Raw genomic sequence first — 17830 nt, 5'->3', positions numbered from 1 at the left:
AAGTCTATTCATTTTCAGCAGTTTTCGATAATTACTGCCAGAGTTATGGCCCTTGATCATTTCAAAAAATCTTGTGGTCGCTCTAGAGGCTAAAGTTAATATTCGATTGACTTTAAATTATACACAGTGTTTAAGGTCATGAGATGAAGAATCCTATTGATTTTCAGTGATTTCCGATAATTACTGCCAGAGTTATGGCCCTTGATCACTTCAAAAAATCTTGTGGACGCTCTGGAGGCCAAAGTTAATATCCGATTGACTTTAAATTTATACACAGTGCCTAAGGTCATGAGGCGAAAAAGCCAATTGATTTTCCAGCAATTTACGATAATTACTGCCAGAGTTATGGCCCTTGATCACTTTGAAAAATCTTGTGGACGCTCTAGAAGCCAAAGTTAATATCCGATTGACTTTAAATTTATGCACAGTGTTTAAGGTCATGAGACGAAGAAGCCTATTGATTCAGCGATTTCCGATAATTACTGCTAGAGTTATGGCCCTTGATCACTTCAAAAAATCTTGTGGACACTCTAGGGGTCAAAGTTAATATTTGATTGACTTTAAATTAATACACAGTGTTTAAGGTCATATGAAGAAGAAGCCTATTGATCTTCAGTGATTTTCGATAATTACTGCCAGAGTTATGGCCCTTGATCAATTCAAAAAGTCTTGTGGACTTTCTAGAGGCCAAAGTTAATATCTAATTGACTTTAAAGTTATACACAGTGTTTGAGGTCATGAGACGAAGAATCCTATTGATTTTCAAAGATTTTCGATTAATTACTGCCAAAGTTATGGCCCTTGATCACTTTGAAAAAGTTTTAGTGTATTATAAATGTTTCATTACCGAAAAAAGTAAAAATATGTGACAACACTTGTTGACTGTCCGTACAATTTAGCTGCTGTGGGCGTATGTTTTGTTGCCTGGCAACCTTTCTTTCATACAATCAGGGGCCATAATCCATGAAATTTCGGTCAAATACATGCCAATATCGAAATCACCGAGTTCTTTAGAGGATAAACCTATATTTCAAGTTTCGTCAAAATCGGATAAGAATTGTGACCTGTAGAGTGTCCACAAACAATTGTAATTGTGGATGGACTGACGGACAGGGGCGACGATAATATACGTCCACATGACGATATAATCACTATTGCCCCTTGAATTTCTTCAGAATCCTAGTTTTGCTTGTACATTTGAAATCAAGCAAAATTTTCAAAGAAAACCACATGTTCTTTAGACCCAATTCCAACCAGACTTCTGCTCGAATACTTGGATGTTTTAATTACCATAATAACGTCACTTTTAAATGCTAGTCTGACAACCGGAGTATTTCAGGACATACTGAAACAAGCTATTGTAAAGCCACTACTTAAAAATGAATCACTGGATCCTAACGTACTCAAAAACTATCGTCCAGTCTCAAACTTGTCCTTTTTATCGAAAATTGTGGAGAAAGCAGTTAATATTAAATTGCGTTCCTTCCTTTCAACACATGATCTCCTTGACAAGTTTCAGTCTGCATATCGACCCAACCACAGCACAGAAACTACACTTCTTAGAGTAGTAAATGATCTGCGATGTGCTGTTGATGATGGTAAAACAGCTTCTTTAATCTTACTTGACCTATCAGCAGCTTTTGATACCGTTGATCATAAAATTCTTTTGAATCACCTTGGTATAACTACTGACCAACATAATTGTATCCAACATTATTCCTACGCCGATGATACACAGCTAATTGACGTTTTCATCCACACTCAAATAAAAGAATCCTTAAATCGACAGCAGCATGTTCGCAGTCCATTAAGTCCTGGATGACAAACAACTGCCTAAAATTAAATGATGAAAAAACTGAAGCTATGTTAGTTGGAACCTGTAAAAAACTACGGAAAATAACAGAAAAGAATACAAAAATTGGGGATTCAATGATCGACTTCTCTGTCAGCCTGAAAACCCTTGGTGTTTTCCTAGAGTCCACACTTTCTATGGAAACTCGCGTTGATGAATTGTGCCGTATATGTTTCTATCATATACATTGCATCAGAAACATTCACCACCTGATCACGACTGATGCTGCTAAAACACTAGTTCAGGCGCTAACACTGTCCGGTATTGATTATGTAAAGAGTCTGCTCTTCGGACTCACCCAAACACTTACAAATAAATTACAGAGAATCCAGAACATCGCTGCCAGGATTGTAACAAGAACTTCAAAATATTCATCCATAACTTCAGTGTTAAAGTCTCTTCACTGGTTGCCCGTCGAACCCCGGATTCAGTATAAAGTTCTGTCATTAATGTATCAATGTCAAAATAATCTTGCTCCCTTATATTTGTCAGAACTTTTGACAAACTATAAACCCAAACGTGCGCTAAGGTCACATGGCAAAAATATACTTACTGTTCCCAAAACAAAACTAAAACAATTTTGTGATAAAAGTTTCAGTGGTGCTGCACTTCGCCTTTGGAATCAGTTACCAGTAAACATTAAAGAATCTCAGACTTTCACAATCTTTAAGTCACAACTAAAAACTCATTTGTTTAACTCTATTATCCAGATTAGAAACAGATTGTTTATGTGTGTTTTTAATGTATGGATTATTAAGCGCATTACAAATATACATTATTATTATTATTGTCCATATTATAATCAATAATGTATTGGACCTTATAATTGTAAAAGACAACAACCATGAACGGAGGAATAAAAGGATCAAAAAAAGTTTGTGTTCTATCGGCCGTTTTTATACGCCCACATTGAAATGTGGTTGTATATTGTTGTCGTCCCCGTCCGTCCGGCGTCCACAATTTCTTGTGGACGCTCTAGAGGCTAAAGTTAATATTCGATTGACTTGAAATTTATACACAGTGTTTAAGGTCATGAGACGAAGAAGCCTATTGATTTTCAGGGATTTCCGATAATTACTGCCAGAGTTATGGCCCTTGATCATTTCAAAAAATCTTGTGGTCGCTCTAGAGGCCAAAGTTAATATCCGATTGACTTTAAATTTATACACAGTGTTTAAGGTCATGAGATGAAGAATCCTATTGATTTTCAGCGATTTCCGATAATTACTTCCAGAGTTATGGCCCTTGATCACTTTGAAAAATCTTGTGGACGCTCTAGAGGCTAAAGTTAATATCCGATTGAGCTTAAATTTATACACAGTGTTTAAGGTCATGAGACGAAGAAGTTTATTCATTTTCAGCGATTTTCAATAATTACTGCCAGAGTTATGGCCCTTGATCACTTCAAAAAATCTTGTGGACACTCTAGAGGTCAAAGTTAATATTCGATTGACATTAAATTTATACACAGTCATGAGACGAAGAAGTCTATTCATTTTCAGCGATTTTTGATATTGACTTTAAATTTATACACAGTGTTTAAGGTCATGAGACGAAGAAGCCTATTGATTTTCAGGGATTTCCGATAATTACTGCCATAGTTATGGCCCTTGATCATTTCAAAAAATCTTGTGGTCGCTCTAGAGGCCAAAGTTAATATCTGATTGACTTTAAATTTATACACAGTGTTTAAGGTCATGAGATGAAGAATCCTATTGATTTTCAGCGATTTCCGATAATTACTTCCAGAGTTATGGCCCTTGATCACTTTGAAAAATCTTGTGGACGCTCTAGAGGCTAAAGTTAATATCCGATTGAGCTTAAATTTATACACAGTGTTTAAGGTCATGAGACAAAGAAGTTTATTCATTTTCAGCGATTTTCAATAATTACTGACAGAGTTATGGCCCTTGATCACTTCATAAAATCTTGTAAATGCTCTAGATGCTAAAGTTAATATCCGATTGACTTTAAATTGATACAGAGTGTTTGAGGTCATAAGACGAAGAATCATATTGATTTTCAACGATTTCCGATAATTACTGCCAAAGTTATGGCCCTTGATCACTTTGAAAAATCTTGTGACCCTCTAGAAGCTAAAGTTATCATCCGATTGACTTCAGATTCATACACAGAGTGTAAGGTCTTGAGACGAACAAGTATATTGATTTTCAATGAATTTTTATGACTTGAACAGCTAAATCCATGATGTTAAAAGCTTCCTATACTAAACGTTAGCATGGGGCAAAACTTTATAAAAACCAAACAAATTCTAATGGTTTTCTGATAATTACTTAATGAGTTGTTACTCTTAATAAGATTTTAATGTATTATAAATGTTTCATTACCGAAAAAAGTAAAAATATGTGACAACTCTTGTTGACTGCCCGGACGATTTAGCTGCTGTGGGCATATGTTTTGTTGCCTGGCAACCTATCTTTCTCATTCAAGCGTATGCCATATTGAAAATGAAATATTACAATACAAGAATTCTAAATTAAACTACAAGAATACTCAATTAAAGCTATAATTTCATATTTTCTAAGAAAATCAAAACATAATTATTTCTATGTCTTTTGGGAGGTTGGATGGCCGAATGGTTAGCGTGCGCGCGCTGTATCATAAAGTCTGTCATTGAGTCGACTGGCGTGGTTTCGAATCCCCGGTTGTACGTGGCAAGGAGTAGGGTCGCCTGTCCAACCTCGTGGGTTTTCTCCAGGTCCTCCGGTTTCCTCCCACTGCTAAAGACTCTACGCGCAAGCGAATTATGTAAATAAAATTTTAAAAAAAAACATGTTAGTCCCGAAATGACCTAGTTTGTGTCGAGTGGACGTTAAACCCCATTTCTCTTTCTCTCTCTATGTCTTTTGCTCAATAGGTTGTCAACTCACTATTATACGATCATAGGTATTATTCTCCCTCTTAAAAATCCTTTGAAGCCGGAAATAATAACACAATTACCTTCCTTGTTTTTCTATTCCCCCAATGGAATAGCTATGTTCAAATGTTTGAATTTAAAGTTGAAAATGATATTTTTGCGAATTTCTCAACTGGCAATAGTGAATTATAGGATTAATAGGATTATTCTTTAACATGGTAGGACTGTTTATAGATACCATCTATTTTAAGGCTTTATTTTAAAAATATGAAATTGCAGCATCAGTGCTGTCTCAATAAATGCCCATTAAAGATACATTATGGGAGATTCGGTAACGAGCTGGCAGTTCTCACTATAATAGTTAAAAACTACATAATGTAAAGGCAATTTGCTGAAAATTTCATTCAATTTGATCCACTATGAACTGAGAACTAAGCGGTTGAAATTTCCGACTAGCCTTGATCATCATTACGATAGACAGCTCTATTATCCATTTAATCGTATATCGTGAAGGAAAGTTATGCAGTAAATCGGCTCATAATCCACTAAAGGTCGCAGGCTAGCGATGCCATCTAGAGTTGATTATGGCCTGGATAGGTTAATTAATGTCTAATTAATAGTTTAGATAACATTTCAGTCCTAAAGAAAGACCTGCAATAGGCAGATTTAGCTCTTGCATAATGCATGTTTAACTAAGTCAAATAAATAGCGATTCATGGACCGCCATGACATTGTCATTGATAATCAGTGTACCGGTACTCTAAATATACATTGTAGTTAGCATCATTCATATTTCTGCCTACATAAAATATATTTTAATCAGAAAATCAATGATTCCTTTAAAGGCTCAATACCACTCTTGTAACTGAATAATATACCGAGCGCCATGGAAAACGCATCACTTAGTTTTTCGTATAACAAAATAATCCTGTAAACATATCTTATTTATTTTGCTTCTTATTGTGAACAATATTCAAATGGGAACACATCAATAACAACACATTTGTACACTTATGGATGTTTAATCTGTAATCAACGGTACAAAGTCAGAGGGGTCAAAACCAAAAGTATGATACAGGTGTCAGTAGTGCGTGTGTCCTCCACGGGCTTTTACGCACGCTGTGCAGCGACGTCGCATGGAATTAACCAATGTTTGAAAGAAGGCCTGGGGCAAAGTGTTCCATTCTTGGACAAGAGCAGCTTCTAAAGCAGCAATGGTGTGCATCTCTGGTCTCCGATACAGACGGCGTCCAATCTCATCCCAGACATGTTCTATCGGTGCCATGTCCGGAGACATGGCTGGCCAGTCCAAGACATTGATGTTGTTAGCAGCCAGGTAGTGCATACTAAAACGGGCGGTATGCGGACGTGCATTATCCTGTTGGAAGTGCTGAAGTTGTGGGTGCGGTTGAAACATCGGAACAACAATTGGTTGCAAGACATCATCAAGGTAGGCTACAGCATTAACACGACCCCTGCAAATGTGTAGGGCGGTCCGGTGATGAACTGTGAAGCCTCCCCACACCATTACACTTCCCCCACCCCATCGATTTGTTTCGAAGATGCAGCAGTCTGCAAGACGTCCCCACACACGTTGACGGCCATCAGCGTGATAAAGCGACTCTCATCACTGAAGAGCACACTTTGCCAGTCTACTCTTCTCCATGTCTGGTGTCCTTGAGCCCATATCAAACGCTGCTGACGGTGATGATCCCTGAGGATAGCTCCAACATAAGGTTGTCTTGCACGGAGTCCTACTTCTCTTAGACAACGTCTTACGGTGTTGGCACTTACTGGTCCTTGTCTTCCGACGACTGCTGCACCTGTTCGAGTCGCTGGGCGGAATCTGTCACGCAGATGAGTGACCCGGATGTAGCGGTCTTGAGTCTGGGTTGTAACGCGTGTGGACCAGGACGTTGACGGTCACGTGTTGATCCAGTAACTCGAACACATTCCACCAACCTTACAATAGTGGACTGATGACAATTGAAGTGTCTGGCAATAGCATGTGTAGACATGCCAGCCCGGTACATTCCCATGGCTTGATTTTCAGTAAGTCTCAGCATCTCTAGCTCGTCCAACAACAAATTGACGTTTCACAGTTCATGTACTGCACATTAAGTTGAAAACATGCTTTTAAAGGGCTCACACACAATGTTGCACGTGAATAATGGGTTTTTCATGTGCATCTCGTGCAATTTTTTTTTGTGCACACGGGCCGATATTTTTTGCATTTGGGAGCATTGTGTGAAACAATAGTTCATAGTATTGCATAATATTATACATACAAAACCAGTCTAGTAATAAAATATTTGGGAAAAAAAGTGGTTTTCCATGGCGCTCAGTATATATCCCAATCTTTATTCTGATCAACAAATTGTACTATTTTACAATATTCCAATTAATTGATGATATAAATCTCATCTTAACACACCTAACTTAGAAAATTGGAAAAATTCAACTAAATGATTTGAAAAGCCTAACGTAAACCTTTTCAAATGTGACTTGGATTTAAAAATATTTTTGAACCCTCTGGACAAGTAAAATAGGATTTAATGGATAATTTACACAACAGGTAAGACACTAACACATCTACATGTAGTACTTAGAATAAGGCTATTTTTTTATTTTCTGGAGCTGTCAAGCCAGCAAGAGTGTTATTGTCCCTTTAAAAAATCAACCTGTGGGTATACACAATTTGTCAATAAGCAGTGATAATTCTAACAGGACCGCCGGTCGTGTGGAAAAGTGAGCGAGAGGTCATTTGATGTAAAAAAAAAAAAAAAAAGCTATATTACAGCGTTTGCAGTCTTTGTGAAATGAACACTTGGGAGTTTATGACAGAAGACAGATGAGAGTCGGTATTGCGTTTCAACTGCAGATGGCAGGACCAGAATATGGCGTCGACGTGGCCAGCGTTATTCTGACCAATGTGTCATGGAACTAGACTCATGGGGAGGTCCAAGCATAATGGTTTGGGGTGGAATTGGCCTGAACCAGAGAGTGGGTCCTGTGGTGTTCCAAAATCTTGGTTCAGGGAGAGGAGGCGGCATCATCACAGCAGTGCGCTACATCGATCACGCTCTCAGACTCCACGTCATACCACATTTTGCACGTCATCGAAACAACGTTTTCCAGCATGACATCATCCATGCCGACACGGCCAAAGTTACTCAGGACTTTCTACAGCAGAACAGTGTCAAAGTTATGCGCTAGCCAGCCCTTAGTCCGGGCTTAAACCCGATTGAACATCTTTGGGATGAAATTCAGAGGAGACTTAATAACGTCGTACCGAGACCAAACACAGCCAATGGATTGCGCCAGGCTTTTCTGAGAGTGTGGTTCCAGGTGCCAATGGCATCCTGAATCAATCGTCTGGTCCACTCCATGTACAGATGCTGCGCAGTGGACACACCAGATACTGATGTATAGACTGTTTACAGACTCTAAACCTTCTCATAATGTCTTGAAATTGTGATGAATTAATCACTAATGTGTCGACATACTGTTCACAAAAATTGCTTTGATCCATTTAGTAAGCCATTTTCTAGAATGATTTGATTAATATGCCTCTCTGATTTTGAAATTGTAGTTCGTACTGACGTTTTTATACGCCCACCTTTTCATGTGGACGTATATTGTCGTCGCCCCTGTCCATCCACAATTGTTTGTGGACCCTATAGAGGTCACAATTTATATCCGATTTTGACGAAACTTGAAATATGGCTTTATCTCCAAAAGATCTTGGTTGCTTTCGATATTGGCATTTATCAGATCGAAACTTCGTAGGTTATAAGGATGTAACGGTTCAAAAATTCTTGAACCGGTTAACTGATTGTTAAAAACCCAACCGTAACCGGTTAACCAATAAAAGTTTTCTATCAAAATATTTGTTGCACCAAAATATTAGTATTACATCTTTTAAGTTAACGTACAAATTCCATTCATTCATTCATTCTTGATGTTTCTTTTCTCCATCTTGTGCGTGCTGACAGATCATGTAATGACGTATAGACCAGTTGAATTAAAATGTTGATTTTTTTCGAACAAAAGCTTCACTAATACTTCATAAGATTAGTTATGAAATCAATATTTGAAAGCATACCTTTGGATTTTTAAATATAAAATAAGTTTGATTATTCAACATCAGCTAATTCCAAAGAATTTACTACACGTGTTGCTATCACAAGCCTTGCTGTATCGTATGGTACCAATGACCCGAAAGCCGATTAGTAATTTTTTGAACCGGTTCAACAGTGCAACCGAACCGTGACCGGTTAACCGAGTGACCGTTTACATCCTTTATAGGTTATGGCCCCTGATTGTACGGAAAATCATGTTTTTAACTTGTGGACCCTATAGAGGTAATAATTTTAAACCGATTTTGATGAAACTTGAAATGCATGTTTATAACCCAAAGATCTTGGTTCCTTTCGGATCGTAACTTCCTGAATTATGGCCCCTGATTGTATGAAAAATCGCCTTTTTTGGCTTGTGGTCTCTCTGGAGGTCACAATTATTATCCAATTTAAAAAAAACCATTTGATTATATCCCCGTTACACCATAATGAAAGTTGAATTCAAATTTCGAGAAAATTGGACCAAAATTGCTGGACAAAATGGCCACTGCTTGTACACGAATAAAGTAAAAAATATGGTATGTCAAGGTTGTGGACCCAGTAGAGGTCACAATTTTAATCCTATTTTGATGAAACTTGAAATGCATGTTTATAACCCAAAGATCTTGAATCCTTTAAATATTTGCGCATATTGGATCGGAACTTCCTGAATTATGGCCCCTGATTATATCCGAAAAATTGCCTTTTGTAGCTTGTGGTCCCTCTAGAGGTCACAATTGATTATATCACTGTTACACCATAATGAAGGTTGACGTCAAATTTCATGAAAATTGAACCAAAACTACCGAACAAAATGGCCGCCGCTTGTACATGAATCGTGTAAAAATATGGTATATCCAGGTTGTGACCCTGTAGAGGTCACAATTTTAATCCGATTTGGATGAAACTTTAAATATATGTTTTTATCATAAAGATCTTGGTTCCTTTTGATAATCACACATATCCGAAAGTAACTTCCTGGATTATGGCCCCTGATTGGTCGAAAAATCGCATTTTAAGCTTGTGTATTCTCTAGGGGTCACAATATTTTTTTACGATTCCACCATAATGAAGGTTGAATTGGAATTTCGGGAAAATCGAAATGAAACTGCCCGAGAACATGGCCTCTCTTTGTCTGCACGGGTGGTTGGATGGCTGAATGGTTAGCACGTGCGCGCTGTATCATAAGGCCTGTCATTTGAGTTCCTGGTTGTACGTGACAAGGAGTAGGGTCGCCTGTCAAACCTCGTGAGTTTTCTCCGGGTCCTCCGGTTTCCTCCCACTGCTAAAGACCCCATACGCGCAAGCGAATTGTTGAAATAAAATTAAAACCATATGTTAGTCCCGAAATGACCTAGTTTGTGTCGAGTGGACGTTAAAACCCATTTCTCTCTCTCTTTCTCTTTGTACCCATATTGTGTATAAGTATGTAATACAAAGGTTATGGACCCTCTAGAGGTCACAATTTTTATCCAATTTTCATGAAACTTAAAGCATATCTTTATATTCCAAAAATCTCAGTCCCTTTTGATATTTCCGCATTTCAGACCATAACTTTCTGGATTATAACCCCTGATTGTACAAAAAATCTTTTTTGTTTTTAGATTGTTCTCTATCCATCACTTGCAAAATGTAGGCGTATCCTGCCTGGCAGTCGCTGGTTTTGGGTTTTTTTTGCTGTTTAGTATATTATAGCAAGAACAGCTAGCTCTTTATCTAAATGTTACATAATGTATGTTTAAATATTTCCAGTAGAAGACCGAATCCTGATCGAATTTAACTAACATGAAATAACTAAAAACAATTTGAATTGCCCTTTAAATTTGTAACTAAAGTCAAAAATTTACAGAGTTCTGTTAGTAGGCACCTTTTAGTAATAACTAACTTGTTGTTAATCAGGTTTTCACATCATTTCAGGGATTATCGTAGACCACCAACTTTACAAGGAAGTCCAATCCATCATTATATTGTTCCAGCCCACCAGCATCAAATGGCCATACCAACAGGTGTCGGACAGTATGGTCCATTCTCACAAAATGTAGCCCCGCCTCCTGCTCACCAGAGTCCGCGACATGTTCAATATACAACCCATCCTTTACCAGCCCATATACATCCTGTACTTCACACTTCGAGTATCCCAACCTATCACTCCCAGGTGCATCCACAATATGCTGGTACCAATTATCTTAATTCTTCAGGAATTTATACAGCCTATCAACTAAGTCCAATCAAAACACGTCAATATCAGTATTTGGCAGGATAGATGATAGTGGGTCAACTAGATGATGGTGAGACAGAGATTTATGATTATATAAAGTGCCAGTTTAATTGTAAATATTTCCAAGAATTGTTTAACTTTATTATTAAATTATGTGACACTTGTGCTGAATCATGTGACACTTATGCTATCAGATTAGCCAATCAGCTTCCAGTACATATTTCTACAATATTTTATATGGCTTCAAGAAACGAATTTAATCTGTCTCCGTAATTAACAATATGATTGATTGACATTTTCGGTTGTGATAAACTCGACAAACAAAATGAACTGAATCATCTTAGCATTTTAACTTTCACCTCTATTTTAACAAGTGATAAGCAGCTTATTTATCTTTGTACTAACATAAAAAAAAATATTTTTCTTGTTGGTGTATGTTGTTACATCCACTCCCTACATTTTATTATTAATCATTTATTATTATTATCTCGTAATTGTATTTTAAAACTTGGATTGAGTAATTAGTTATTTTAAATCTTTTTTTGAAGATCAGTATGGGATCAGTAGATTTTAGCATGTTTTGTGTGTTTGTTCATGTGGGTGTGTGTGGTATTTTTTCTCCTTTTTATTATGTTAATATTTTGAAATTTTGGAATCAGATTTTTCTATTTGATTCCTGTTGTTGTTAGTATGGTGGCCTTGCTATGATGTTACTTATGCAGTTCTATTTTATTCACATTTTAAATGGTATGTAAATTTGGTGATGTGTATTTCTAAAAGGAGTGTGGAGATATAGATATTATAGCATCCTTATGTAGTATTTTTAACATCTTATCAAAATATATAAGAAAGTATTATTCTGTGATTTGCTATGTGGATTCCAATGTTAATAATTTGTTTGTTTTACTATATAATATTCACTTATAGTCCTAAGATGCATGTTTTTAAATAATGGACAGTCACTCGTATAAATGTATAGATATATATTACCTACCAATAGTATATTGTATACCCAGATTTTATTACCATAATTTAAAGGCTATTTTTCTAGCATAGAATTTGATTAATTACATATATAGAATTTTATATATATGTCTTAAAAATTTTAAGTACAAGTACGACTTGAAAACCAAAACACAAACAAGTCATATTTGTATTTTTTTGTGTTTTTTGTGTAAATATTGGGCCATACAAAAAAATATTCAGTTTCTCAGACTATTGAGCTAATTAACACATGACACAATTATATGGAATTCTTTGCTTGATAAGAGGGGTTGGATGGCTGAATGGTTAGCACGTGCGCGCTGTTTCGATTCCCCGGTTGTACGTGACAAGGAGTAGGGTCGCCTGTCCAACCTCGTGGGGTTTTTTTTGGGTCCTCCGGTGTTATTGAAATAAAATTGAACCATGTGTTAGTCCCGAAATGACCTAGTTTGTGTCAAGTGGACATTAAATCCCATTTCTCTCTCTCTCGCTTTGCGGGCGAACCCTCATGGAAACGTCGCTGAAAATAAACCCTTCAAGTAACTTGTATTCCATATAATTGTGTCATGTGTTATTCTCATTCAGTTACTAAATGCCCCTTAAATAATTTATTGAGCTAATTGACATCTTACAAACAACACATTTCAAGGTTCTACATTTATCTCATCTGTTTAGTATTTCACTTATATAATTACTATTCTTGCGTTAAATAGACCTTGTTTACCGTAAGCAGTAACTAATTGTTATCTCATTTTACAAACGTATACATAGATTTCATGCTTTGCTATCTCCTGATAACGATGAGTTTACAATTATTCAATGCAATTTTTGATTCTCAACATTTCAACAAGAAATGTTTAATGGGGTTACTTCCCTTTTATTCAGGACATGAATGTGCAATAATTTATAAGAATGTTTTTATTTATGGGGAGGTATCTGAGAAACAGAATATTTTTTCATATGGCCTTACGCATATATATAGAGAGGATATATTTTACTGCCATGATTATGTATTTCTAATATACAAGACAAATTGGTGCACTAATTATTAAAGAAATTGTATGTAAAAAATAGTATTTTTTTGTCTAGTTTCCAAAATTTTTATTGTATGTATTTATAGAGACTTTGAATGTAAATGTAGATATTAATTAGTCGATTTAAATATATATATATATTGTAAATTGTACATTTTTAACTAATAATTCTTGGTAATCATTTATTCAAGTCATTCAGAATGGTCAGAGAAAGATTTGAATGTCATAATTGTTAGGTTTAGCCTCAATTTACATAGCAGTTGCATAGTAAAATACCTCTTTTATGTGAGCTTTTAATGCTACATAATATAACAGCAAATTTAACTGTATCAGAAATTCGGAACCTATGTCTGCAACAACAAAAAATGTAGCATTTTAGATATATTTCTTGAAGGGAGTAGTGTGTGTACAAAAATAGCTTTATGTGATTGGCTTGTTGATATGCGAATACAAAACAAGGGAAGACTTTAGGTAGATCACTCCCATCATTAAAATGGCTTGTAAACTGAAAGGTCAAGCTGGGTGTATAGTTAGTGTAGGAAAGATGTATTCTGAATGCTATTGATTAAAGAGATGTGAATCACACCTATCTGTATTGTAATGTTTGAGAGTTTTTATGCAGTAATGTACCAGCATGTTACGACTTGTGATATTAAACCACAATGATTAGCAAGTATTAAACCAAAGCCTACTATGTAACACTGTTTTATAAACCTAGAATAACTTTGTCTCTTTTTAGTTCATAGAATGTATGTAGTTTATAGTACTTGCATACTAATTTCATTTCTTTAGTTGTTTTTTAAAAACATTAGAAATTAGGTATTTTTGCATTATTAGCATTAAATGTTTATTTAAAAGACATTTTTACCAACTACTTGGGCTTTATTTTATCTGTGAAGAAATTGAAACATTAATTATTTTCTCAAATCGGCATAGAGAGGATGTATTATATAGCATGTGTATTTGTTTTGGTGTGTATTTGGATTAGTAATCACTATTTATTCAACTTGTAGCTTCTAATTACTTAAAATTGATTCTTAATTTAGCATGTTTTTGATTACTGACTGTTGTTAGAGGGTATATTTAGTCCATATTAATATTGTAATTATTGTCTTTTATCATTTATTATTATATAGATGCTTCATAATCAAATAGTACATGTACTTAATTGTGTGTTTTAAGCCCCCTTAATACTCCTTTCCCTTTTTTTTTTCTTTTTTGCAGATTTATTTTTTTTTTTTTTTTTTCTCTCTTTTTTTTTTGCATTTTTTGGAAGAGGTCTCATATTTATATCATTCTAGAAATTAAATTACTTGATGGTTAATTAATTTAAAGATTGTATAGTATCTATTTTTTGGTGTGTATAAATTGAATTTGTTGATAAATTGTGAAAACAAGTATTTTGTAATAATTCTATGAATTAACTGGATGTAAAATTGTGTCACTTTGTTTGCTACCGGTAGTTTGAATTACATAAATTATAGAATTTATCACTTTAATTTTTCATCATCATAGCTCATTTTTCAAGACTGGTTCAATTTGTCACAAACTTTACATTTTATTTAATTAATATTTAACACTTTAGAAGTTTGGATTTCAATATGATTGTCAATAATAGATGGCTTGGCTGTTGGAATCAATTCACATCCCTGTTTGATTTTAGTAGAATTCTGGAATTAACTAAATAACTGAGTAAATTATGTCATAGCCAACAGTTAACCTTTCAACAAAACAGTATCTTGATTTTTATTTGTACCCTTTATGAAATTTTATTCAAGTAAAGTGTTGCCAATTTTTAAAGTGGAAGTGACACTTCTGATATGTATCAATCGGCACATATATTTGAAATTACTTTCATCAATCGCACAGCAGAATTCCAAAATCAGAATTATCCTCTTATATGTTTTTAACAATTACAAGATATTGTCTGTTTTCATATATTGATTAATTTATTAAACAGTAAAACTTTGACCTAAGTATATTAAGATTATCATTAATTGTGCAAAAACTATTTTTACAGATATATGTTCATTTGTGCTCGTTGTCTTCCATGTGACGAAGTTGGTTGCGGTCGTGTTTTTCTCTTGAAAAATTTTTAAAAAAATATATAAAAATCTGTGTCCTCAAAATCAATATTAAGTTTTAGGGAAAAATTATTTGGTGATATAAATGTGCAGTTGAAGATGGTTCACTTTTAAGAATTTATCTAAGAATTGTTTCAACATTATTTAAATAATTTGAAAACAAAACCTTGATGGATTAGACTGCATTGAAAAGCCTTTATTTGAATAATATAAATATACCTGATCGCATCATCTCATTTGAAGAACTTAAAGATTGATTTAATGAGGTTCCACAATTATAAAAAAATATATACATGTTGTCTTTCCAAATACTTTCTGATCATCAGAAATTCCTGCCAATTTGCTATAACCAGTAGATCATTAGTTTAAGTTACTTAGATGTTTGACTTTGTTTTCCACATCACACATCACATTGCTGTGTTACATTTTAACAATAGCACCCTGTTGCTATTTTTTCTTTGGTTTTAATCCCTTTTCTTTTCGTTACTAGTCAGTGTAGTTTTAGAAGTGTGGATATATATTTGATGTATTATTTGATGTATCCAACAACATTTTTTTTAGCTAATTAATATTTAATTATTTATACTGGTACATGGTTACAGTAAAAACATGATCAACACCTCATTTCTTACCAACATTTACTGGCAGCTAGTTTTCTCTTCTAGTCTAAAATAGAACATTCTAACATATTGATCTTTAAATGTTATAAATATATTTCATTTTATATTTCCACTTAGAAGTTAATGGTGTCAGAACATTCAGAAAAATATTTATGGCCAAAATTGATCTTGAATGAAAGTGGAATATGTATATGGTCAAATATAAATAAGCTGGATGCTATCTAGAATTAATCTAGTTGTGGTTTTTAATGGTATTTGATTCATTTAACGAATACAGGTAGATGAAATTCAGACATTTTTGTTACCTGAAAACAACGGAAAATAACCATTTAATATTTGTCTAGTATTCTGATTTCTTATTCTTTGTCCAATATTACGAGAATCAAAACTAAAAGATATTTTCAATCAAAAAACAAATCATTTTATAAAAGTTCATGTAAATTAAAAGGTCTTTTTGGCTTTGTGTAAGGTTTGAAATATGGTTGTTGATCGGTTTGTTAGTTTTCAGGTGTGTGATGCCTTATACATATTAATGTAGGTACCACTTATTGCATTTTATTTTGTGTAAACTTCATAGCCAGCATTATATCATTTTATTCACTTAGTTAATATAATCACATAGTCATTTTCGTAAATTCTTTTAGCCAAATATAGTTTTCATTAATCATTATTTATGCTCTTATTACTTCATGTCTTAGATTTCATTATTTTAATTCAATTCAATTATTTTGTCAGTTTTAGTTTGTTCTAGAATATTTAATTCAAAAAAGTTTATGTAGTACTTAGGAGTTACAAATTAGCCAGCATTTGTTTTAGAAAATTAGAAATTTAATTTTAAATAATCTCACAGTATTTTTACAATCTTGTCAATGAAATTTTATCTTTTGATTTGTAATTTGCCCTTACTAAGAATTAACTTTTTACTGATTTTCATTTCCTTTCTTTATTGGTGTTAAATCAATGACAACAATATCTTCTCATATTCCACGGGTTCACTGTATATTTTAACTACTGTGCTAGTTTTCATATCAAAGTAAATGTATTTGTATTGGATATAACTATATTTTATTAAATGTGTTTGCAATAATCAATGTTAAATGTACTTTCTCTTTTAGCTTAGCACTGATTGGAATTTGACTTTTTAATTATTAACAAACCTCTTACAATTAAAATTATTAACTCATTATATTTTGTGTGATGTTATCTGCTTCAAGATTTTTCTGTTTGTGCATTTTGTGCGCGGTTAATAGTATGTATACCTATCATGCTATAATAATAATAATTATTATAATACATGGCTTTCTTTGAACTTATTATGGGGATAAATATATATATATATATATATATATATATATATATATATATATAGGGATAAAAATAAAGTATTCTTTAATTATTCAAAAAATGTGCTCTGTTGTTTTATTAACAAGATAGCCACACAAAGTGTGGAAATTTGCTCACACAGCAGCTATGTCCTGAAAAAAATATATAGCCATAGACAGCAGCTTATTGAAAAAAAATGTCTCTATGTTGACAAAATTACTGTATAAAGATGCCTTCAAGAAATTGATCTCTATTGTGTTTACAAGCTTTTCTGGACAAATATAGTAATTATCTCTGATCCTAATGCTTCACATCAAATTTGAAGAAAAACTGTAATCTTTACGTTAAGTTATCAGAAAAGGAGCATAACTACAGAACTGAAGGTACACTGACTATAAATAGGGTTCGTTTTCTCATGACCCGAATAAACACCAAATTTGAAAAGAATAACTATTACATAACCCGGAATAAGGGATTTAACTCCTGAAGGAAGTGTAACACTGAATAGAATATCGATCGGGTTTGTCCCCTCATTACCCCAATGCTTCATAACAAAATATTTGTTGAAACTGTAGCCTCTATATTGCATTAACAAGGTTTTCAGCATTGGGTAAATCACCCACCCCTTGGAAAAGAAGTTGACAAGAGAAAAATGACTCACAAAATGTTGGATGCTTTAAAGGTGCTAAATCGCTATTCTTTGGCACCTAGAAATAGAC

The 17830-nt window shown here is 34.1% G+C and overlaps 1 protein-coding gene across 3 annotated transcripts in view; it reads left to right on the top strand.

Annotated features, from left to right (window-relative positions):
* LOC126825376 (homeodomain-interacting protein kinase 2) overlaps positions 1-17177 on the top strand; it is a 157181-nt gene extending 140004 nt beyond the window's left edge. For all 3 annotated transcript variants that reach the window (XM_050554977.2, XM_050554976.2, XM_050554978.2), the window contains one exon: positions 10766-17177. In XM_050554977.2, coding sequence (XP_050410934.1) covers positions 10766-11111 — 346 coding nt within the window. In that variant the 3' untranslated portion in view covers positions 11112-17177. The remainder of the gene's footprint in view (positions 1-10765) is intronic.
* Positions 17178-17830: the final 653 nt, after the last annotated feature.

This window comes from Patella vulgata, chromosome 6 (assembly GCF_932274485.2).
Source record: "Patella vulgata chromosome 6, xgPatVulg1.2, whole genome shotgun sequence".
NCBI classification, from domain to species: domain Eukaryota; kingdom Metazoa; phylum Mollusca; class Gastropoda; family Patellidae; genus Patella; species Patella vulgata.
This window is presented reverse-complemented; position numbering and strand designations above follow the sequence as displayed.